Here is a 26,028-nt window from a genome sequence, read left to right as displayed (position 1 = left end):
GAGATACCGGATTCAGCAGAGGACTAGGAATGAATCCGCTCAGTGGTGGGAGCCACAGGCGAACTCAGGTTCATGGACTTTGAGCTAATGAAGCTTCAGTCCATGCAAGCAGGGGCAACACTTACGCTAGGTGTGTTGCATGCCAGACTAATCTGAGGTGGGATATGTTCCTGGGAGGAGGAACTAAGGTATGGTTTTCCTCTAGATCAGGTGGGAGTTCAAACTAGAGTTATTAGTTAGTAATTGATTGCTAACTGCTTTACTTCATTAACTGGCATCAATTAACTTATATTTTTCTCCCAACTCTAAGCTGAAGAAGGTGTGACTTCTTCTGTTGTATTGAACCACCATGTGTGTGACCCTGCCCCAGCTGGGGGTGAGCGCAGGGCAATATGAAATGCAAGGGCTTAGGAACAGTGTTTACCCAAAGCTTTGGTGACATAAAGGGAACCCTGAGAAAAGAGGTGCATCTTGGGGCCCTTATGTCAGTCTTGATTGACATGGAAGCAAAACCTTTTGAGATGCCTTTTGAGATGCCCAAGGGCACCCTCTGCCAGCTGCTCCAGATACATGTGTGAGTCTCACGTAGACCTTGGCCCATATCAGACAGCCCTGTATGGATGTCTTGTGAGCATAAGCCCATCTCAGATGCCATATCTTTAGGCAACTGAACTGCAGCCCTCAGATAAAGGGTTCAGCCTCAGTTTTTGGTGTCTCAGTTGAAGACTGAGACAGATATCTAAGCGTACATGTAGCAATTGAATCTTACCCCTAGTGAGTGGAAATGCCTTTGGGGTGTATTTGTATCACTCACATCTTGCATCTTTAGTATAAGATAATCAACATGTGGGAAGTGCCTTGCTCTCCCTGAGGACTCTGAAGGGTAGACCAGCTCAGGTGGAGTCTCCTACACTGTGGACAGCTAGACCTCAATTCAGCTCCACGTGTAAGTGCCCAGTCCTTTTGGGATGCCATGGGATATACCGGATGTCCACAAAGATGTGACTTAGGGACAACAGGACCTGGACACTCCCAGAGGACCAGGACCTGGTCCAATTATCAGACAGCTCTAGATCCCTACATGTCAACAGCCCTGTATTTGACCAAATGAATCCCAGCCTGAGGGTCTGTAGTTGCCTTAAGGACCAGAACAAGCTAAGCAGGGCTTGTGAAGGCCTGAATCCAGGAGCTGGGTACTGCTTGGAGCACTTAGGTTTATAATGAAGACCTACCTCCAGCCCCATGGATTCAGCCCACAACTCTCAAGTAATGGAGGTGGATGATGGTTCAACTTCTGGCTGTTCCAAATCAGGCCTGCTCCTGACATTCACTATTTGTAGCTTTGAGTAAGTTCATTGTGATTTTTTAACTCGTATACTAATGCAGAAAATTAATTCTCTCCATACTACAACATAATGAGCTCATACATGCAAGAAGGCGATTTGCTCTTTTTCTTTTTTCCTCAGGAAAAGGATTAAGTGCTTTCCCTTTTCAAGCCCAGTGCTTCTTGCTAACGTCTCCTGGCCTGGGGACAGCTGGTGGTATCTGCTGCTGAACGTTATGAAGGGGAGAGAATCATAGAATCATAGAATCACCAGGTTGGAAAGGACCCACTGGATCATTGAGTCCAACCATTCCTAACACTCCCTTAAACCATGTCCCTAAGCACTTTATTCACCCATTCCTTAAACACCTCCAGGGAAGGTGACTCGACCACCTCCCTGGGCAGCCTCTGCCAGTGCCCAATGACTCTTTCTGTGAAGAGTTTTTTTCTGATGTCCAGCCTGAACTTCAGGCCATTCCCCCTTGTCCTGTCCTCTGTCACTTGGGAGAAGAGGCCAGCTCCCTCCTCTCCACAACCTCCTTTCAGGCAGTTGTAGAGAGTAATAAGGTCTCCCCTCAGCCTCCTCTTCTCCAGGCTAAACAACCCCAGCTCTCTCAGCCGCTCCTCGTAAGACTTGTTCTCCAGCCCCTTCACCAGCTTTGTTGCTCTTCTCTGGACACGCTCCAGAGCCTCAACATCCTTCTTGTGATGAGGGGCCCAGAACTGAACACAGTACTCAAGGTGCGGTCTCACCAGTGCCGAGTAGAGAGGGAGAATCACCTCCCTGGACCTGCTGGTCACACCGTTTCTGATACAAGCCAAGACGCCATTGGCCGCCTTGGCCACCTGGGCACACTGCTGGCTCATGTTCAGTCGGCTGTCAACCATTACCTCCAGGTCCTTCTCCTCCATGCAGCTCTCCAGCCACTCTTCCCCCAGTCTATAGCACTGCATAGGGTTGTTGTGCCCCAGGTGCAGGACCCGGCATTTGGCCTTGTTGAACCTCATGCCATTGGCCTCAGCCCAGAACACACTTCTTAGAAAAACTAAAAATCTAAAGGAAAAAAACCTGTTTATTTTGGAATGCATTTAAGAATTTGGGGTAAATATGATGCATTTCTGCTTCTTAGGGACACAGAACTGAACAGTTACAATTGACCCTCACGACTAATTCCATGCATCTTTTCTGCTTAACTGCTTCCTTTCATCTGTTTTTATACCCTTCACTCTCTGCTTTTGGATACATGCTAACTGAACTCTGCAGAACACCATAGCTTTTCAGCTAAAAGCAAACAAAAAGAGATCTCTGAGTGTGCTCTTTTTTTCCTCTCAACCCATGATCTCCAAAAGCGCCTGGCCCCATTTTTTGTTAACAAATAAGACATGCCAAGAACTGTTCTCTGGCTGTGAAGCCAACTGGCACAACACATATCACATAGCTACAGTTGAACTCTTACCGCCAAACCACCGTGACTCTATACACACTACCTACCAGGAATGGTTCATTGCCCTTGCTGTCTCCTGACTCCTTTTTGGGCATTTTTGGGAGATTGTTAGGTGGTCTGGGCTAAGAATGTACTAGGAGCATGCTAACATTTCACTATGCTGGATGGTCATCTTGACCCAATACTTATTGGCCATGAACAGATGTAGCCCAGGAGGCTGTGGAGAGCTGGTCCACAGCTAGTTCATGCTAAACAAGCAGTGTTTTCAATTAAGGAGTTTCGCAAAGCTTGTGGTACCCATTGGTCTAGCACTACACAGCCAAAATGTAACAAGTCATTGGACTGAACAAAACAGTCTTACTGTGCTTTAGAAAAATCTAGAAACTCTTATGATTGCTCCAGGGTCTCAGTACATTCAGTTATTTACCAGCTCACCCTACATTCTTCATCTCACTCTGCAGCCAAAAAAAAAAAAAAGAAAAAGCAAACACCATCCTTGGCACCACTCCCTGCATTTTCCAGGCCAACTCTGGCTGGATGCAACGCAGGCTTGGAGTATGACTTGCACCTCATCCTTATGAAGGAGGTGAAACAGTATTGATTCAGCTCATGTTGCATTCCTTCCTGCAAGGGGAGAAAACTGCATCTTCAGCAGCTTTCCCTCCTGCCTTCCTGCCAGCTGCCTCTGGTCAGTAAGGTTCACCAGCCTCTGCCAACTGCCATAGCAGCTCTTTACCTGTCTCCCAGCAGTGCCTGCAGTAGATGCTTATAGGAAGCTAAAAGAAAATGGGCTCCATCTTCTGATGAGCCCCCACTTGTTCTTGTCTCACCATCTGGGGGACTGGCTGGGCTGCAAGTGACACCTGAATCCCTATGTTTAATAGCAGCGAATGGACTAATCCCCAGCCCCTCATTTATACTCTTCCACAACATCCTGTGGCATTTGAATCTTCTCTGGTGTGTAAAAAATGTCCCTATTTCCAGCTTATCTTACCACTTAATAGCTTTGCTTGGGCAGCAAAAGCTTTGTGTAATGACTAGTTATCATTAATATCCAGCCACAATCCCTTCCATATCACTGTTTCACAGACCTCATTTCCTTCCCTTTCTTTTCTTCTTTCCATCTAATGAGTGCTAATCTACTTACGTTCATGTTATAAGTAAGGTGGAATAAGGTGCATAAACTTTTCTGCCAAATCCTGTTCTGCATCAGATGCTTCCTTTGGCTTTCATGTCTCTGCTCCTTCTTTATGTTGTCCTGTGTTCACCCTCATGACTACTGTAGCACAGTTCTAATCCCACACTGGGATTCCTCATCCACAGAGTCCAAATGATGACCAGAGAAAGCCTGTGATTGTTCTCAGATCTGTTCTCTCTTCTCAAGACCTGAGAACTAGGCCCAGGCTAAATTATCCCAGAGATAAGTCTTAGTTGGGATCCAGCTTCCTTGGCTCGTTTCAAACCCCAGGAGCCAAGATCTATCACTGCAGAGTTTGTACTAAGGAACTGATAATGCTTTTCTGGTGGAGTAAGAAGGGTGCCAATTCATACTGTACCTGAAGAGGTAACGGGTAGGAAGGATATGTAGAAATAGTTGCTGCAGAAGGACAGAATCCAGCATATGTCAGGATCTGCTGGGCAGGGTTGTACAGGATCTGAGGAGGAGGTGCAGCACTGAAAGCAATCTGGGACAGAGGTGCCTGTTGAACACGGAAGAAAACAATATATCAGCACAGCACAGAGGAGGCTGGAGCAGGAACTGATCCTACCACAAGCAACTAAGCAATTTAACAACTTTCTGTTTTCTAACATACCAGTGCTACAAAAAAAAAAAGAAGGCAGCAGTCTAAGAGCAGTGTGTATCTGGAGTGAATTTTCTAGCAATAATTACACAGTTATTTTAATCTTCTTGCCTTGGAAAAAGACTGCTGGTGCTTCCCTAGCACCAGAAACAGAAGCGCTGGCAGGATTCCAGACCCAGGACACCCTGAAGAGCACAGTATACAGCTTTTAACCACCTCTTCTTTTCCACTTCAGCACCAAACACCCAGTCCTCCACAATTTTCTGCAGACTCTTTCCAACAGCAGCTACCTGATGCCCTCATGTCTTTTCTCTCTCTTTTCCTATGAGATCTGCAAATACCTCATCTTCCGCAGCTCCCTCTCACTTGTGAAATGGAGTTTGCTGCTGGCTGTCCAATACTACCCACCACGCACGTATCTCATTCCTGCTGCGCAAAATCTTTAACATATCCTATGGCATTATTTGCATGTCCCTTAACTGCAACATGAGATGAGGTTTGCAGGAAGAAGTAATAGCTCATATTAAACCAGATGATACAACTGTGTGAGAAAAAAAAAAGAGGAAAAGTTAAATGTAAAAGAGGGCTTGTGTTAACCCCTAAGATCCTGTGCTATATACCCATTTTTGACGGACAGTAGAGCTCTGTGCAAGATTTTCATGTCCCCATTGCAAAGCAAGACAAATACAGCGGTTTATTTTCTCTCCTTTGTTTTTCCTAGCAAATTCTTCTACACGAGAGTGCGGAATTTCCTTTTTACTGAAATAATAAAATGTAGCGTTTGCCAGACAAATGTTGAAAGCAGCAGCTAGGATTTTTTTTTTGGCATTTTGTTTCAGATAACTCAGTGAGATACATAAATCACTGTATCTTCTGGAGACAGTATGAGACCTCAGTGTGATTGAGAAAGAAGTATATTAATTGTGTGTGCATGGAAAACATTGTCTAGGTCACTGATGCACCACATGGGGTTAATCTAGGCCTTAGCTCTTTGGAGAAACTCCCAGGAGCTGGTGCAGAGAAAGGCTGGGCGTGAAAGCATAAAGCCTATTTCATGTGAGAAGGGAGTTCTCTCCTCTTCAAGACATCCTTATCAAAACGCCTCCTTTCTAGTGACTCTGCTGGGTGGATATGGTGAGGAGAAACAGAGAGACACTAACTTTCACACAGGAGTAGTGAGAAGCAGCTAATGAGGTTGCCTGAGACCCAAAGGTTTGGGGCCAGTGACGTGGTCCACCCCGGCTGGGGCTGGATCCACCCCCAGGGTGTGCCCTTCCTTGGGGGAGGGAGGCCCTGGCACAATAAGGTCCTTCTGGTTACAGACATAAACATGGCAAGAAACACTTGTTTTGCCCAACATGAAACACACATGCCTGTTCTGCATCTGTCACCAGCTTTCTGGTGTGGGTCCCTCTGGGTGCTTCTGTCCTCCCAGGAACCCCTCTCAGTTCTATCTACCCATAGCAGGAATGCGGTCCCGTTGCTAAGGTCAAGCAGCACAACAGTCCCAAAAAACAGGTTTGGAGAGTCATCCATCCTAAATCCACTGATCAAAGCACCTTACTATCAGGCTATCTGGTCTTAGCCTGGAGCCAGCAATGCTTTGCATATACTGAAGCTAGTTAGATGCTTCTATCGAGTATTGCTGTGTAACACTTAAATCAGTAACACTTAGGGTAGGAGGAGACATTTTACAATGAAACACAATTCAAGTCAAAGAGATAAGGAGCTGTTCAGTGGCCGGGGAGCACTATCAGTGCCATGCAGGCATGGGAGGTTGGGGAAGCCAGGTGGTGGCCAGAGAGGCTATCTGTCTGCCCCTGACCCAGCCAAGCATGCTGCTGCTCACCATGAGCTGCTGGGCTTTGGGGGCTGTAGAGCAAGGCAGGTCTGGTCACTGATCCCACAGACACCTGCCAAAGGGTTTATTTCTGAGCTACAATCACTTTTAACATCAGTCTGCACCTTTAGTTATATGAAGGCATGAACATATGGAAGGTAGCTCAGTAATTAGGGGTTCATTTTGTTTTCCTTGTTAGAGCAAGAGGAGGAAATAAGGGAATGATATTTAAACTGTTCAGATTCCCTTGAGGACTCCAAGAAGGAGACTAAGTGAAAAAAAAACCCCAAAAAGCCCTGAGCAAAACCCCCCAGGAACCGTGGTTGTTCTGATTAATGCAACCCTAAACTCAGGGCAGGCAGATTCCTTGGCAAGGTGTGTCAGGAAAACATCTACAAGTCATCCTATGAATACTGGTTCAGGAAAAGGAGTTTCTAGATTAACTGTTAGTACCAGCAAGTGAAGTTTTCCATGCATTTCTTTACCTCTGTGTTCTGTAAAAAATAATCAGTGTTTTTACCATTTTGGGTACTCAAAGTACATGCTTCTATTTAGATTATATCTTAACCTACTTTTTGTCAAAGTAGGTTAAACTTTAAAAATACTGCCTGGCTGGTGTCTTATATCCAAGCACATGGTAGATCTGAAAAGAAGGGTATTGTAATCATTGCAGCTTCTCCAGCACCCAGCAGATCACAGAGGACACCCCCATGGGTGACACAGGGTTCCACTGAGAGCTGACACCTTGGGGTCTGCAGGTCACAAGAAAGAAAACTTGCAACAAGCATAACAGCACTTCATTTTTTTAGTGTCCAGGGAATGTGATGGGTTTAGAGGCAACGGCACTGTTTTGCAGACTCTCCCCTTTGTAACATGTTTTTGGCTGCCAGCATTCCCCAGAGATAAACATGCTTCTTGTTTGACTAGTCAGCCTGGCCCTGTGTTTCCTATAAATCAGCCTTGGAGGAATGCCCTAGGGCATTTCAGCGGGCTTTGCAGCTCCCCCTGTAAAATGCCAGTGAGCATTTCTCTGGGAAGGTGACAACCTGAAAGAAAGAAAATTGCTCACACACGTTTCAATAGTACTTTCTTATTTCAATTCCATGCCACTTTCTCTCCCTCTTCTGCTTGATGTTTTCTTGGCCTCTGTCTCCCTCTAAGAGTTACTCCTTTCATAACAAAAGCACACAACAGATTATCACACCAGCTCTGGGACCTCACTTGAAAGGACCCTGAAAACGCACAGGCGGGAACAAGGAGCGGTCACTGTCAGAAGCATAGCATGGCTCCTGTGCTGAGGTAACTGACTCAAGTCATCTGTCTCTTAATCTAGTGAAGGTTTTCTTCCCACCCTCTGCAGAGGAGACATTAAACAGCTTATTCAGATCAGGTTTTCAGCTGGAGCCCCAACTGACTTGCTCCATCTGTGCCTGGGAGAAAGCTGCACGTTCAATGCTGCTGCAATTTCTTTGCATGGCTTTATGCTGCCCAGAGGACTCAGTCTCTGACTCAGGCTCTGCTTCCCAGCAAGGGAACATACAATGTCATGGAGACATCAGTTCTCCCAGGAATGTCTTCTTGGCTTGGTCTCCCTTGCAAGCAATACAGCAATGGTCCCCCCACAGCACAGAGGTGTGCCTGGGTAGGAGCTTGCCCTACTAGGAAGCATCAGCCTGAATCCCATGTAAGCCTCAATTCGTGTGAGAGAGATTATTTGGACTCAGGCTGCCTCTTGCATCCTTGCCTATGGCAGGGGAGCACTCCCACAGCTGTCACTGGTGAAGGTACTTGCACCCATCTGCCATGCAGGGGGAAAATACTCAGCAGCAATGGAAAACTGCGATGCTCTACCAAGGACTTACTGTAGATGATGTCTGCCTTCCCCTCCTCATGTTGCTCTTCTTCCCCTCCTTTCCCACTGTGGTTGTTTCTGTTCCACTCCTGCCATTGCTCCTCTCACAGTGAGGGGATACATTAAACTGGGAAAGTTTCTTCCACTCCCTCTCATTAGGCAGCTGCAACTCTTCACTGTCTGGCTGCAATTTGTTATCAACTCCTTGCAAGAGTTCCCTCACACAAAGGACGACTCAGTAGCACATTTCTTACATACAAAGGCTCAGCATGCTTGTTTGCCTTAAGCTAGAGAGAGGAATACGTCCAGCAAGTGTTTTGCAACTCTTAACAAAGTTTAGCTGATAGACACCCTTAACCAATCTCTTAACAAATCCAGCTGATAGAGACCCCCACCCAAGGAGATGCAATACGGGTCCTTATGTTCACCAATACAAGCAAACTCATCAGTGACATTAGGATCGGAGGCAGCCTGGGCTGCAGGGATCGTGCACTGGTGGAGTTCAAGATCCAGAGGGATATGGGACAAGTGAGGAGTACAGTCAGGATGCTAAATTTCAGGAAAGCAGACTTCCAGCCCTTCAAGGAATTACTCAGTAGGACCCCCAAGACAAGGGAGCAGAAAAGAGCTGGAAAATATTTAAGGAAGTTTTCCACAGGACGCAAGAGTGCTCAGTCCCTGTATGTAGAAAATCAGGCAGGAAAAGGAAGAGACCCGCATGGCTGAGTGGAGATCTGCTGGTTAAACTGAAAAAGAAGAGAGAACTGCACAGGCAATGCAAGCAGGGACAGGTAACCTGGGATGTGTAGGGATGAAGTCAGGAAGGCCAAGGCTCAGCTGGAGCTGAACTTGGCAAGGGAAGTAAAGACCAACAAGAAGGGCTTTTACAGGTACATCAATCAAAAAAAGAAGATCAAAGCGAACATACTCCACCGATGACTGGAAATGAGGATCATGTATCAACAGATGAGAAGGCTGAGGTACTTAACAAATTTTTTGTCTCAGTCTTCACCGATAACCACTCTCCTCACCCCTCCTGGGTCATGGGACAGATGGTGACCAGGGGGTAAACCCCCTCCCACAGTAGAGGAGGGTGAGGTTTGTGACCACCTAAGGAACCTAAACATATATAAGTCTATGGGACCTGATCTTCTCTTTCTTTCTTTTTTTTTCATTTGTCTTTCTGTTTACGTTTCTTCTCTGTAATAGTCACCAGAGATATCAAGGATCTAAAATGACCCGTGCTGTTATCACATCTCCCTTTGGCTCCTGCATTTCACCTCCATCCCCACTCCTCATTTAGTTTGGAAGGTCTTTGGGCTAGGATCATCTACCCCTCATGAATGCCCAGTAAATCAGGAGCCACTTGGTCTTCACACACTGCTTTAAACGTGACCACGGACAGTGATAATCCCAGAACAGCTACTTCACCCTTTTAACATGTCATAAAATCTAGACAGAGATACTGTATTACGCTGTATTACAGAATCACCTCTAGCACAACACCTCTTCTGAGTGCACTGGTGCACATCAGCACAACATGTTGGTGTGGCATAGAAAGCACTTGGAGGGTGGCATTCCTTAGTGAAATGAAAGAGGAGACTAATGTGACTTGAATATAACTGTTTAAATAAACTTGACTGGTACTTCAGAGTTAATCCCTATTCTTGGGAAAAGAGCTACCTAAAGTTAAATAGCCACACCTAGGACCCCAGTTTTACGTATTAGCTACAAACTAGCATCCTTAAACTGGGCCCCACCTTCAGTGCTGAATTAGAAGAAAAAAAAGATACCAGCGAGTGAATTGCCAGCATCTGTTCACACAGGCGCATATTTTTTTCCCTTCCATTCATGCATTTGACCAGGCTTGACCTACTTAGCTGCGAGCAGCTGGCAACAGCTTAGCCTAAAGACATGACTCCAGACTCCCAGATCACACAGGAAACAGGTTTAAAGTGCCTTTTTTATACACTTATGCTTCCTTGGGTTTAATCTACTTGATTCCAACAAGCACAGAGGTGTTCACAGAAGGCAAAAGACTGAGCCTTACCATGTCTTTAAATGCCCCAAGAATGGCTGCTGTAATAATCCCCAGAAACAAACCAATGATGTTGAGGACTGTTGAGGACCACAGCAGCCTATACAGGTGAACCACGTCCTGACAGCTGCTCACGCCGAGAAATTCATAGTAGCTGGAGGACTGCTCTGCACTGAAAGGGAATGCAGACAATGTGACTGCTGTTGGAATGGTTTTGCATGTAATACATAGCACCAGAGAATCTGAATCCCTCCTGCTTACTTCCCTCTTTGGCAAACCGCTTCACCCATGTTCCCACTGAACATTGCTCAGATGAATTGGAGAAAGCTCTACTGTAGACAAAAATTTGGTCTGCTAATGCCAACATTAAACCTGGTCCAACTAATACCAATCCTAGTTTGGCTGACTGGTGGTGTGCACCTTTTTTTTTTTCTGAGGATCTCTGAACACAGGCATAATCCTGTCGTATGGATGCTGTCCTTGTCATTTAGCTACCAGCTAAAGCATACTTAGTAGTGCTTTTTTTTTCCCAGCTCACTTGGAAATCTGCTAACAGAGGGAAAGGCAAGTTGCTAAAGCATTAATTCAGCCACAGGAAAGGAGATTTTGCCACCTGGCTACATTTGTTTATGGTGTCTGCGGTTCTGAATTAAAAGATGCAACACAGTACAGTCTAAAGTTGTGCCTTTGCATTATGGATTGTACTATCCAGTAATAATTGTTTGGTTTTATCTTTACACTGCACTGGTTATTGTAAATTAGGCATGTTGTGAAGTCAATCCTCATTGTCTTGCTGAATGTCAGAAATATCCTACTGAAAATTTGAAACCACAGTTTCCTGCAGTTCTTTCCAGATCTGCTACTGTTGAGTTCACTTGGTCCCTATCACGAGCCCAGGCATTGCTTAACTAAAAAACCCATAGCTTCAGCTGCTATGAGGGTGAGAAAATCTGAGTTGAGTCCCGCCTGTGTATAGGTCTGTTGCATGGCCAACACCAAGTCACTTTGTTTGACTGTGTCTCCTGCTTCTCTGTAGCCATCCTATGTACTGCAACGGCCAAGTACAGCGGCAAGACTGGTTTTCACTCTGCATTTATCCATGCCAGTGCCACAAAATGACCACTGTGGGTTGCTGACGATGGCACTCACTTTGTATTTCTTGTGTGCATAAGAAATACGCATACATAGATTACTTCCCTCAAGTCCCAAATTTCATTTTGCTTCTCTAGTTGAGTTGGGATCTGAGCAAGAGCTACTCTTTTATGCAGAAGCCTTGTGTGGAAGCCTTGTGCCATCCTCATTCTCCTGCCCCTAAAGTGTTCATGTCTGGCAGCACACCAGCCAAGGCTTACAGAGGACTGGGATTATTTAGGGCTGCTGAAACCAAAACAAACCAGGAGATGTAGGAAGGAAGAGAGATGAGAATTGTGTAGAGGGAAAGAAGGAAATGTGACTGTGGGTGAACTGTAGAGGGTTGCAGGGGCTGCAAAGGGAGAGCAGCATAAGATTATATTGAAGTGTGCAGAGTGAGTCAGGCAGAAGATCTGCTCTGAGAAATCCTCCCCAGTTTCTTGGCAAGACATTATGCTGCTTGCAGTTGAAATCTCTATGTGCCAGGTGCCCAGTCAGTTGTGGAAGTTCATTTCATCCTTATAAAACCTTGGATTTTTCTGTGATGTAGTTTTCCTAACCACCTTTTTCTCTCCTGTTAAATCACTGCATAGTAATCCTGTGCTAACCTTCAGCTGATCTTTGTAAGCATATCCAGGTATTTCCTCTCTTAGCTTCTGCAATCTCATGTTTTGGTATCGATGAAGTCGAATGGACAGTTTCAGAAAACACAAGAACCTCTGTATCTATCCTATGACAATTTAGCAAATTCTTACGGCTACAGAGGCTGTTGCTAACAAAAGAACTCTGCATATGCCTACAACATGATCTCTGTTCATGGACACCTGTGTTCCTATTGGTTTCCCCCAATCTGGTAGAAAAAAAGAGGATTCATTAAATCTAATGGGAAAAACACATTGCAAGATCAACAGTAAATCTTGACAGGGCAATGACTTACTGATCACACAGTTTTGATCACACAGCAAAAAGATTATGGACCACTTTAAAGACAATGAAACTGAAATAATGCCAACACTAATATGTAACCCCTGACCTCTTCTCTGCTGACATCAGGACTTCAGTCACAGAGGGACTGGTTTTCACAGTATACAAGCCCTTTGTGTTTCTTCTCCAGGCCTAAGAGCAACCCCCCTGCCCATTATCATTTCAGAGGAGGGACAAACAACCAAGGAGGTCACCGACCATACAGAGGTACTTACTTCTCACAGTTGTACAGGTCACAGCAATAGCATGTGTTACTTTTTACTTTCAGCTGGCAGTTGCTGTTTAAGGTATAGCATGTCACCTGCCAAAAAAGAAGAGACTGACTTTTATTCTCAGTGTATCACTGCAATGTGTGAATCGTTCCACTGACTCCAAAGAAGCAGCTACTGCAGCATCAGGTTTTATTTATTGTTGTGCAGAAAGATTTTGTGATTCCAAAATCCATGACTGCAGGGCAGGAGGATGTCCCTGAGCTCCCAGGAGTTTCATTTACGACAGGAGCCCCGGAGTGTTGGGCAATTGCACTATGGTGCCCAGAGCCAACACCAGCCTGCAGCCAGGGTTGCCAGAGGTTTCAAGCACTTCGCTGCACTGCCTGGTGCTATTTTGTTGAGATTCAGTCTGCAGCAGCAAGATGTGGATCCCATCGGTCCTGAGAGATGCACCATAGCAAGCCACTGAACTGGATAAAACTAACAGTCTGTTACAGTGGGGAAAACAGACAAAGAAACCAGTTTATCTGATCAGTTTCCAATAAATGGGAGCTGTCTCCTTTCAGTAACACCCTCCTGAAGAAGAAGATAATTGGGAACAATAAGAAGAACAATTCCCAAATCTAGAAACAAAAACTGCTCAGAAAAGATCCAAGCACTCCAGCAAATAAGTACTGTTTACCTCAGGCTCTTGAAGAGAAAACGGAAAAGGTTAGTTTGTGTAAGCAGAGATTGGAGAGGTGGGCAGACGTTAGAATAATAAAGGTAGGCACATGTAAGCTACTCTCCATCTAGATAAGAAATCATTGTAATGTCTTCTTAAGTGCAGTAAGCATTAATCACTTTTATTTGGCTCTACAGACTAAGTGAAATATTTTATATGCAAGGCATGTTTTTACCCCTGAGATTTTTAGCTTATTGACTTTGAAATCCTGGAGAACTGTCAGATTTTAAAAGCTACTAAGTCAGAAAATACACTCTTTCTATAGTTTTTATAGGAAAAATATACTGTAACCACTGAGAAGTAATTTGTCTGCAAAATGCAAATAAAATGCATTATTGAATGGAAAATTCCTTCCAATGGAAAAGTAGAAGGAGCATGTTTAGGAATACGTGCCTGCTGTTGAAAAGCTTCTGTCAGACAGTCCCGACATGAATGTTTAAGCCTGTAGGATAGTATCCACAGAGGACGTTAAGCCATGTTTCTCAGCTCCTTAATTTTGGATCTGTAAATCATTTTTAGTGTGAAAACTGCCACTGTTAATGAGTCTATACACTTGTGTTTATTCCCAGCAAAATGGAAAGCCTTTACACATAAAAAATCAGCACCAGAAAAATCTCATCTTGCATCTGGTCTGAGACTTGTTGTCATTAGCAGAATTTGCTTGAGCAGTGAAAGTTGCAAGGATGATAAATCTAAAAGTTAAAAAGAAGTTAAAATGATGTCTTGGGATTGCTTTGCTGCCCAGGACAAGGCTGTACCTGTAGTTTGTGTTTCATACAAAACAGCTTTTCTAGCTAGAAAGTTAAGTTATAAAAGGACAGTCTCAGTCTAGGGTGCTATCTGGAAATGGAGCTCACAGTTTGATACATACACATCTTACTTGCCACAAGAATATCTCACCCTGACATAGGACCTCATTTCATCAACCTTGTTCTTTTGTGTCTGAACTTATTGGAACTTCACAGAAAGGCTTTGTTGTCCTGAAGTCACATTCAGCTACAGCTGTCTTCAGCCTGAGCTGCAATTCACTGCAGAAGAGGAGCATTCTACTGTCAACATCTATATCAGCTTAATCAAGATCCAGCTCAGAAGTGACCAAAACATCTCACCTGCCTACTTCTCAAAGCAGTTTGAAAACCAGTCCCGGAGCAGAGTGTGCCAATGCATCTACTACCACAACCATTTTGTTGGGATGCCTTTGTGATTTTACACTGGTTGGAACTTAAGACTTTGGTTTTGACCCCCTCATGTGGTCAAAGTGGCCTGGGACCTGCATAGTTAAAATACCCTTTTCCCATTAAACGTGCATGATTGGGATCAGAGGGTTTCACAAGATGGAGTGGGCTGCTAAAAAGGAGGTTCGTTTGGATGCATGGCTTTGGGGACACCTCTGATAGGAAATAAAAGTAGTTTTCTCCTCTCCAAGCATCAATAAGGCCTGTTTGCTCCTCTTTACTGTAGAAACCTAAGAGCACAAAAGAGGGAGATTGGCAAGATCTTAAATATATTTTTATCTGCTTCTAGGCTACAGGACATATTAAATTATTGGCCAAGGGTGTTACTATAGTTGCCTATTTTTATCACTGCACTTTTAAAATATGCAAAGAGCAAGACACTCCTATTTAGGAGGACAGTGAATAAACAAAAATAAACAAATTACTATGTGGTATAAGCAAGTGTGGGTATGCTGCATGTCAAAACCTATTATTTCATTTCAGTGACCAGATGTACCTTTTTGATATTCTGGCTGTTTGTGTTTGTCAATCCCCTCAGCACCAGCTGAAGACATGTTCTCATCTCATAGTTAATTGCAAGAAAACCAAACCTTTCTGCTTTCATCAAAAAGAATTGAAACGGGCAAACTACATGAGCTAAAGACCACTCGTAGGCTAGCAATGGCAATCAAAAGGAACCTTGCACTCAGTAAACAACGTGCCTTCCTGGTTAGGTGTTTGCCTGGCATGCTGCGCATGTTCCCTCCTCACTAGCTGGCTAACTTTGGAAAAGCAAAAGCCAAGTTTGAATGCCATGTATCGTTAACTCTGAATTAGCACATGCTGAATCTAGATCAGCAGACAAACAGACAAAAATGTTATTACAAACTAACTACGCTTTTTAAAAGTACAGGGTTTTTTTGCCAAAATAAAGCAAGGTGCTCTGGGTAGCTCAACTTTACACATTACTAGAATCTGCAGAGCTGGGGAAATCTGTTTGGCCAGAAGTCAGAGGCTGGGGTCACCTGCAGTGAGTTGTGGTCAGTGTGATGTCCATGCTTATTACATGTTTTTTACGTGCTTATTGCTTGCTTATCACAGGGAAGAGAAGCTTTTATTGGGCCATATCTGTGTCTGAGTGTGCATACACACTTTAGAATATGATGGAGTAAAACTTACAGGAAAGGGTGTTGTCACAGATCATAAGTTTGTCTGGGTAGCTCTTTACGCAAGGAAGTCAATGAAATATTTGTGTCATACATTTCCTTAAATGAACAACAGGGTGCCCTAGCAGCAAGATTTAAGGAGTATTAGCTGTTTAACCTGATAATATACTTTGCTAAGCTATCCAGAATTATTAATGGTAACATTCGCCATAACTTTTTCTAAGCCATGGAAAGAATGGTGATGAAGGCCTATGGCTCCTTGTAAGCTATACCACTGTTTAGCCCTTCTCAGTCCTGCTCTACTTGATTTTCTTTTCATTCCTACCAATTTCCTATAATAATAAAATAAAAAATAGGAAAAGAAACTAAATCTGGACTTCTCGGGATGCTAGCCATTTGGGTATGGGTAATTTTCTTACCATGTTAATGTCATTGAGATTATAAAAAACTGCATTCAAACCATTGACATTCTTGGCTGGTGCTGGATAAATACAGAAAAGAACTGAAGTCTTCTGGACAATACAAGTGGATTCATTTACATGCTTCCTATTCCACTCTTCTTAATCTCCTTAAGAAGATGTCTATGTGACAAATACATCCCAGGCAGATATTATACAGAATAGATGGACTAAAAATCATTCCGGTTGCAGAGTAATGTACTGGATAGAAACACTGATGATGACTCGAACCCTCAGCTGTAATGATTTGCAATCATGAGAGGCTTTGACAAGAGGGAATTGACTTGTGTGAGTTAAAAAACAGTAAGGTTTCTATCAACTCATGACCTATGTGCACAGATGTGCTCTCAAACACTTTCCTCCCTCCTCCCCGGCCCCTCAAAGCACAGCAGAAATGAATGTGTCATTAGGTGAGTTTCTTTACCTCTGTCTGATAGGTATCATATAGGAATCCTGTTCCACTTGAATAAAACTGGCACCTTTTGTTATACAAAGGTCTGGGTTCCTGTAAAGAGAAAAACAGCCAAAAAAAAAGTACTCAGTCTGGAGGAACTGTGAAGGCACCATGTCCCACGTCCCCATGGCAGAAGCTTACATCTCTGTGGAGCTGAAGCCAATGCACTTAGTGAAGTCGCTCACACACCCCTTTGTTGCCTTTCTTTCTAGAACGGCTCTCCTCAGGGTTATATTTTCCTTCCTCATCCTGCCACTAAGCTGAGTGAGTATCATTTATTTTTCTCTGCACCCATCACCTCTTTTACAACAACACCGCCCCTGTCATTTAATTACTTCCTCCCCTGATGTCAAATGGTACCGCTCTATGACAACAGTCCAGTCACTCTTTTTCCTGGTACAGTTTCTTAGTTAGCACAAAGAATTACTTAGCTATTTCTCTTCAAGATATGTGAGTTTCTTTTTAGAGGACTTCAACCATGTCAACAGTGAAAACAAATTAAAATAGCTAATACCTTAAGCATTCCACTTACTACAACACATTGCAAACTCCAAAAGTAAACCAAAAGAATAATGAAGAAATGAAGGCATAAAGGAGAAGTTTGGTTTTGCCTATCTTCCTATGCTTATTGCAAAAGATGCATTCATTGCTCATATTTCATATTTTGCTTGTAACAGTTCCTACAAATGGATATAAAGGAAGAACACAATGAAATATCCTTGGCCAGGTTAAAGTAGTATGTTTCCAAACTTGGTGAATGGCCACTCAAAGGCTAGAGGGTGCACACCTCAGCAAGTTTGCCTAGGGAGGATTTGATAACTGAAGAGTTCTCTGTGATCTAATGTCTATCCCAAATCAAAGTGTGGGATGTCGCTTATCTAGTCCTAAGTCATGATCTGTGCCTTCAAAAGCACTCAGGTGCTCTCCAGTATGTCTCTCAGACCACTTATGAGAGAAAAGATGGAAACCCGTTATGTGCCATCTCCTCTTTCCATGCTAACTTTGAAGCAAAGGACTACTTAAGTTGTTAACAGAAATCTGAATAATATGTGCTGAATAACTTTTACTGTGTTTTACAGCTTTATGACCCACCCAGGAATAATCCAGAAACTGCAGAAAGATCTGTACTACTTAAGATAACTTCTGAGTAGTCCATGCTTGTTGGACAGTGAAGCGTGAACTGTATAAATCTGCTGACCTAAAATGCATAATCAGTAAAAATACAGAGCTAGGCAGGAATGCAGACAGGTCAATGAATCAAGCTCATCCAGCAGCTTGTTTGCTTTTCTGATTACTCTGGCAAACCCAAGGAAGTTTGGACACCAACTCCTAAGGGTTAGGGAAAAGTTAGCTTCCTGCATCCAAAAAAAAATTACTTGTATTGCACGAGTGTAAGAAAAAAACCACCTCAGTAACTCTCCTTCTCTAGAGAAAAAGCAAGTCCCACACAAACCATATGCTATGTCTTGAATTAGGACAACATTCTTCCATAGGCCTGTGAAAACATTAGCCTTTAGCTATGGCTTCCAGGGACAGATCTGATTGGGAGGACTAGCAGGATTCTAGTTGCTGTGCTAGCAATGTGTCCTTATGACAGGCCAGTAGGATCCTTGTCTGCATGCAGAAAAGCATCATCAGCAGGTGCAGAGAGGAGATCCTTCCTCTCTACTCAGAACTGGTGAGACATATCTGGAATGCTGGGTCCAGTGCTGGGATTCCCAGTATGAGACAGACATAGATATGCTAGAGCAAGTACGGGAAAGGACCGTGAAGATAATTAACAGACTGGAGCATCTGTCATAAGAGAAGAAGCTCAGAGAGCTGGGACTGTTCAGCCTAGAGAAGAGAAGGCTCGGGTGTACCTTATCAATCTGTATCAGTACCTGATGGGGTGAGTTAAGGAGATGGAGTCAGACAGTTCTCAGTGGTGCCCAGGAAAACGGCAAGAGTCAAAACCAAAAACTGACATACAGGAAATTCCAATCAAACAGAAGAAGAAAGTTTTTACTCTATGGGTGATTAAACACTGGAACAGGTTTCCCAGAGTAGCTGTGAAGTCTTCATCCTTGGAGACACACAGTTCTAAGCAACCTGCTATAGTTGGCACTGCTCTGAGTAAGAGAGGTTGGATTAGACAACCTCCAGAAGTGCTGCCCAGTCTCAGCGGCTGTGATTTTGTGAAGAATGTCAAAACCTACCACAGGATATTAGCACACTAACACAGTAAGAGAGCTGTCTAATCTGCCTTCATCGAGTACAGAAAGACCTCCACCTTGACTCCGATCTCCAGGCTCACATAGCTTTCCCACCTTTTTCAGTCATAAGTGTGCTTGTGACTGTGTATGACTAAATGATACCTACCAGTCTTTGATTCTGCTTGATATCACTGCTTATAGCAATAGTGGTAGAGACAGAGCTACTTCTACATATAATAAAAAGACCTGAATATGCAAGCATAGGGCAGAAAAGATGACTACCACTCTTAAGCTCTGTGTTAACACAGATAACAAATAACCACAACAAACCCAAGCACAAATAGCTAAGAAATTGTCTTTTCCAGTGCGCAGAAGGATTGCATGAAATCCAGACATTTGTCCTTTATGTCAGTAAATAACCCACGTATGCAACTACAGATTTATACAGAATTCCTCCACTTTTTGCCAGTCTATTGGTGTTTGTCCTCTGTGTATGTTAGCGGAGCTCCAAACAGCAGATCTTACCCATATGTCCATTTCCAGTTAGAGTTACTAAAAAAAAAAAGCAGAGAAGGGGAATGCATAACTTATTATTTGTTAATATATTAATATTACACATCAGTGGGAAGTATTGCAAAGCTGCGTTCCAATAATAGTGGTTGAGGAAGTTCCTGGTAAAATTTGATCACATAATAAGTTGTGCTGGAAAATACTTTTGAATTTGTGGCACTCAGTATGAAAACGTGATGTGCTGAAGTCAAAAGGCAGCTTGCTGCTGAATTGAGCTGAAATAGATTAAGATTGGGCTACTGAAGTCCACCCATGAGCTTCTGGGATTTGACTCTCATGGCTCCTACAACACCCAATACTAGTCATACATTTTCAGAGGTGTCAAAAAAACCCAGTAATTCCCTTTAACTTCAGGCAGATCAGAATTGCCCGGTCTTGAAAGCAATTACAGAGCAAACCGCAATTCTCCCTATTCTTGCATAGTTTTTATTTTAATATTTTGTTTGCATGTGCGTTAGAAGCTGGGAGTGATGAATAGATGACTAAGAGGGAAGGCTTTATGCCAAGAAAGAGAAGATCTGGTCCAAATATAGAAGGTTTTGTTGGTTGCTTTCTTATAAGAGCATGGAATAAAGGCCCCATTCTCTTTGATGGTGGGAGCATTGCAACATGTTATTTGTGTGAGGAAAATATTCTTTGAACAGTATATTTGGCAGATTCCATACAATGTCTGTGGGGGAGGAGGTTATATGCCTCTTAAGTGAGGTATGGAAAGTAGATTTTTCTATTCCAGTTTTTGTTTCCTTGGAGAAGACATATATTTTGGATAACACAGTGAAAATTCCATCTCCCTTATGTGTAAGTCCACTTTCTGAAAACTGAGATACAACCTGAGCTGTGTTGACTGAAATTTATACCATATTTTACAGACACAAAACATGGTTAATAATTTAATGAAATAATAGTATAGTGAGGGCTATTTTTTTCCAATTACAGTGTTTATTTAGTCTTTGCTTCCATGGCAGCATTGACAGAAGTGTGGATTAATCAGTGCCAGAGAACATTCTGAGGTCTGAAACTCGATGAACTAGCCCATTAAGTTGTTAGAACTGTGCCTGCGGTGGCTTTGGCCTAGGCAACTTATCACTCTTCCAAAATAATTTCTGGCCACAGTTCGGAAATTAGCATAGGCCAAGAACCATTCCCAGCAAGTAATTTGGACATTGCCTTGCTGCCTCTAAAGGACTTTAAGAGTAAGGATGTGGGCTTAACCATGCCAGTTGGCCTGGGAACCACAGAATGGTCCTGGGCACATGTAAAAGATGAATATAGATAAAATTAAAGAGTCCAAAACCAGACTTAGTGTTTTTAGTGGCTCATTAAATTGAAGTTTCTCATTTTCTGTTTTCTTCCTACAACATTTTTGTAGGTCTTTTTAATCTACAGCACAGCTAGCAATGAATAGGAGAGGGAGCTGACAAGATTTTTCAACTTTAATTCTAAAAGCAAATCAAAACACAACCTACCAGTGCCAACTCAGCCCTCTGCCAACTGCTGGGTGTTCTGGAGATTATCACTCCCTTCAAGACCAGGGTCTCCACTAAATTTCTCAAAGCAAGCAAGCAATATGAACAAAACAGATTGTATCAGCAACTAGTTTTTATGCTTTTCTGGGTGGATAGATGGAACATGTGTACCTATGTCTGCCTCACACTGAGACCACATGGTACCTGGGAGCATACAGACCCAAGAGCTTTCAGACCAAAACCAGAAGAAACTCATGAAAGAAGGTGCCAACATACTAGGAGTCTGGGAAAGCAGGCAAACTGGATCACTGTCTGGGCACCCAAGCTAAAGCTGACTGGATCCCATTCTGTACAAATAATATGAGGAAATGCTACAGACCTTTTGTCATTCCTGTCTCCCTCTGACCAAGCACTGTTTCTCAGTCTTTTTCAACAACATTCTCGATGAGATGGGTGTCACCTGAGGAAGACCACTGCTGGAAGATCCTAGGCGTTCATAGGACTGATTTAAATACAAACATCTTTGTGCTTTCACTCACAAAAACCAATGAAATAATGTGCATTTTTAAGGTCTTATGAACAGCTTCCATATTGGCTGTGACAAGATGGGTATTAAGGAATATATGAGCATAAGACACAGATCGCTATCTTCCATACTGCAGTGAGGGGGTATCAACTTTAAGAAATAAAGCATCTTATACTTCTGTTTGGTCCCTACCCTTGCAAATCCCACATAAAGCACATTATTATACCTTCTGGAATCAGAAACAAGAGTGGGTTTTTTTGGTAATTGTTTTGAGCTTTTACTCATTGGCAGATAAACATGCAATTCAGTTTTAAATTTGCAACTTCTGGAGCAGAAGAAGCTTTAAGAAAACAATTTACCTTTCATAATTTCACTATTTTAAGTAAAGAGCAGAAATAATACCAACTCAAACTCTCCCAATTCAGATTTCCAAATATTGAACCCACATCAACTGATGGAAAAGAAAATAAACTAATTACAATAACCATTTTAAACTGGCTAGTTTCTTACAGATCAATATCTTCTCTTGTTGCTAAAGAATATTCATCTACCTGGTGGACCAACAAAATGCCTTACCCATAATCCATGAGTTGTTATTTTTTTTTTGCTCATATCTTACAGATAGCTATTAATATACTATTCCTTGTATGCTTCATCAAAATTTATTTCTGTGGAGTAATGGCATTATTTTCATAACTTCTGCATTTCAGAGAGAAACTAGGAAGGGAAGAGTCACTGCCCAACTGCAAGAGCCTCTGGGCAGGGTGGAACATTTGCTCCCGTAGAAAAATGTGCCTCCTTGGACAGTCTAATGCCCTGGGGCTGCCCAACACCACCATGGGACTCATTTGGCTTCTCTTCTCTACCTTCAAAATCAGGGACTGCCCTTATGGGAGTGTCAGGCATCAACTCCTGGCCTTTACCACATCGGGTTCAAAACATGTGCTCTGTCAGTCAGTGCCAGGGATATTAAAGGGGCTGATACTTGAACCAGTCACTGCATCTTTGGCTCTCTCATTCAATAAGGAACTCAAACCATATATAAATAGGCAGTAAGCATTTGGCTGACAACAATCTGAATGCTGTGATTGCAACAGAACTTCAGGTTTTAAAAAACTGTGACACTGAAAGGAAGTTCAGATGTTAGAAAATAAAGTCCTGAACACCATGGAGAGATGCCTGAAAGACAGGAATTGTAAAACAACAACAACAAAAAAAGTAAATAAACAAATAAATAACCCCCCTTAATTTTATTAGAAATTGAGGAAGTTGAGAAAGTACAGTTATCAGAAGAAAATTAATTGTACTGGTGGACTTGGCAGTGCTAAATTTACAGTTGGACTCTATGATCTTAAAGGTGTTTTCCAGCCTAAATAGTTCTATTATTCTATTACAACTCCTATCAGCTTCACTTTTTGACTATGCACATAGACTTTTCTAGACTTATTAACAGCTTTTATCTCATTGCTACCAGGCTCATAATCAGCTTTTGAATCCAAGTATCAGTTTAGTTTTTTTTCATCAAATGGGCCTCCAAGTTTTTCCATTTCTGCATTTGAGCAGTTTTCCTCCCCTGTGATACCAGTGCTTGTTTCTGACTTTTTCCTCTGTGTTTTGTCCTCTTGACTAGTAACATAGAAAGCCTCGGGCTGTCAGGGAGTTCACAGTGTGTGCTGGCTGGAATTTGGAAGCGTAAGTGCTTAAAAAAAAAAGAGCAAGCCATTTCGTGACTCCCAGAGTCCTACACCTGTGTAGCAGCCTAGCCCTGAAGTTATGCTGCTGCCAAGGGCTCCAATGCACCAGACCATCAGGAACACTCTGTTGAACAAAAATCTGAGTATTTTCAAATTTTTTGTTATGTTTTCAAAATTCAGTCAATAATTAGCTGATATTGATAAGTTATAAGCCCTAGAACTAGGCTTTTAGATGTTCTTTTGATCTAAGCTGCAAGCTTGGCTAGTGTACATTGATTCAGTTTCTATATGTATTGCCCATGCCTTAAAAGTCAGTAGTTCCCAAATCTACAGCTGAACAACCCTTCAAAGTGATGTAGAATGAGACAGAGGGACACGATGCTTCTGTCCATGCCACACTCCTACTGTAACTACAAGACAGTAGTGATTCCCTCATGCAAATAACACATTCCCAGTTTTGTATAAATAGGAGGCAGATGCACCAGAATTTGTTTACACCCTTTGTGTGAGGTCACGCCATGAAAGTAATTCTGAAAGCTTTACTCTAGACTTACCATTTCTAGTGCTTGTTCCATCTGTCCTGCATGAACTTAACTTAGGAGCTAATCTTCTTCCAGAAATGCTGAGCTCCAGCCTAGGGACCCTGCCTGTCTTGTCTGCTACGCTGAAATAACCAAACTACAGCTGAAAATAGGAAAAGCAGCTGGTGGGGCTTAAACACTTCTTTACTCTCACAAACCAGATTTACTTTGCACTGTGCATTCCAGGGGCTCTTTTTAGAATTTCTATTTAATTTGAATGACTAAATCCTACAGAATCCTCTTCTCTTAATGCTTGAGACAGTAGATATTCATTTCAGATCTTTCAAACCAGCAAGTACTCGGAGTATCTATATACTGTCATGGCTGAAAAACACACATACACGGATATGTCTCACTTTGTATTTCCTCAGTAATTTTTCTTCTATTTAAAATATTTTGTAGTGGTAGGCTCAGTTTCTCTCTCCTTTACTAGGAGGAGATTTCCGACCTAGTAGTAATGCTAAAGTCAAACAAAAAGCCTCCAGATGCCAGAGCTGCCCCATTGCTAGAGGATGTGCACAGGCAGGTCTATTCTTGATGTGGACAGACAGGTCTGTTCTCAGATGGATATAGTTCTACTATAAGAGGATAAATCTTCTTCAAATAGTTTTTTTTTTTTTCTTTCAATGACTTTTGGCCACACTCCCCCTGACACAAAGTCAGGAGGCCCATCAGCCTTCACCAACATATGTAGTGGAGGCGGACAAGTAGAAAAAGCAGGAGCTGATTCCCATGCACATCCCCATGGAGGTTCAGCAGTCCTGGTGCCTTTAGCTGGTGCAGGTGTAGGTGGTGGGAGGAAGAAAAGAGATGTGTGCAGAGCTCTGAGTGACATTGTGCGTGTCTGCCTGAGAGCTGCCGTGCTGCATACCAGTATGTCACCAGAGGCAGTTGTTCTGGCTGTACTGGGGAGCTGGGACCACACAAGGCTCCAGTGAGGAAGCCCACTCCTGCCCTAATATTCCAGACCTCTGGCAAATCCAAGCTTGGCACTGGAATGACTTCTTTTCTCTAGTCAAGGTTTTCTAGCTAATATCTCTCAGCATGAGGCTGCAGACTTTCCCATAATACCTGCAACAGCTATTTTACAGTTAAAAACTTAGATTTACCATTGGCTTTCACACAAGCTGCTAATGATGCAATTAGCTGATATTATTCAAGGCTGTAATTTTAGTTATTGCTTGATGCAGTTACATATTTAATTTCTTATTATAGTTGATTACTTACATTGATTACATTACCTTGATTATAGGGTTTGTTCTATGAACTGATTGCTCTGTCTTGATTATAATGATGTTGTACCATGTGAGTAATTAACTTTTCCACAAGAACGCAAGAGCTGTTTATTCTGCTTCTGGTAATGTAACTGAAATACATGAAATGCAACCCATATCCCCCTTTTGCCTTAATGCTATCAGAATATGTACAAAATATGTGTCTCGTATATTACTGCAAGAAACGTCATTTTGCAAGACACTAACCTTTACGCATACAAAATACCGAATATCTTGCTGACTGAAATGTAGTGGGTTTATATATATAATACTCTTTTGGATTTATTTTACATTAAAGAGAAGAAAAAGAGGCTGTATTAAATGCATTTAGTTGAGCAATACATATATTGAATATCTACATATTCAAATAAAATGCTGGAGGCTTAATGTGCTTTTAATTTTTAGAGTGTGGAACACCACTGACAGAGAGCTTTAAACATCCCCATTCTAATCTAAGTAATATAATAACAACTTTATGTATGAAAATTTTACGTTATTTATTGAGCAGAAAGCACACAGAAAATAGGTGTTTATGCCTAGCAATTTGCCACCAAAGCTCCCTATCACCCCTGTAAAGGGAAGATCCCCAACAACACACATCACAGCATGCTAGAGGCCAGGCTGACAGGGCTTGTCCAAATGAAAGGGACTGCAGCGCTGGGCCTCAAAATATAAGAGAGTAAAAAGTCCACGAGAGAAGCCCCAGGAGGAATGGAAGGACATAAGTTATAAAATTAAGATGGTCTGAACAAGTAGTGAAATGAACCATGCGTCCCTTGATTGTTCAGGTACAAAAAGCTTTTCCCCATCTCCACTGGCTTGTCATTTTGAAGCTCCCATGCATTTCAGGAGATCAGAGACGTCCAAACACATGGTGTTCAGAGGTCCAGAGGCAAAGAAGCCACTGGATATACTGCTGGCTGAGAGTGTGCAGAGAACTGCACTGAGGCATACACGCAAAGAAACTCTAGACAGTTTCAGTAAACCAATTATTTAAACTATGATATCTTAAAAACATACTTTTTAAAACTTGCAATTTCTCATCAAAGACTAAATAAATATATTAAAAGTGTGAACT

General features: G+C 42.6%; 1 protein-coding gene across 2 annotated transcripts in view; it reads right to left on the bottom strand.

Annotated features, from left to right (window-relative positions):
- The window catches only part of TMEM255B (transmembrane protein 255B), a 68,168-nt gene that overhangs the window by 5,119 nt on the left and 37,021 nt on the right, over positions 1-26,028 (bottom strand). For both annotated transcript variants that reach the window (XM_054070972.1, XM_054070983.1), the window contains exons 5-8: positions 16,615-16,695; positions 12,632-12,717; positions 10,314-10,473; positions 4,326-4,469 (exon numbers count right to left, since the gene is read on the bottom strand). In XM_054070972.1, coding sequence (XP_053926947.1) covers positions 4,326-4,469; positions 10,314-10,473; positions 12,632-12,717; positions 16,615-16,695 — 471 coding nt within the window. The remainder of the gene's footprint in view (positions 1-4,325; positions 4,470-10,313; positions 10,474-12,631; positions 12,718-16,614; positions 16,696-26,028) is intronic.

This window comes from Cuculus canorus, chromosome 1 (assembly GCF_017976375.1).
Source record: "Cuculus canorus isolate bCucCan1 chromosome 1, bCucCan1.pri, whole genome shotgun sequence".
NCBI classification, from domain to species: domain Eukaryota; kingdom Metazoa; phylum Chordata; class Aves; order Cuculiformes; family Cuculidae; genus Cuculus; species Cuculus canorus.
The sequence above is the reverse complement of the archived record's forward strand: the minus strand, read 5'-3'. Positions and strand labels throughout refer to the sequence as shown.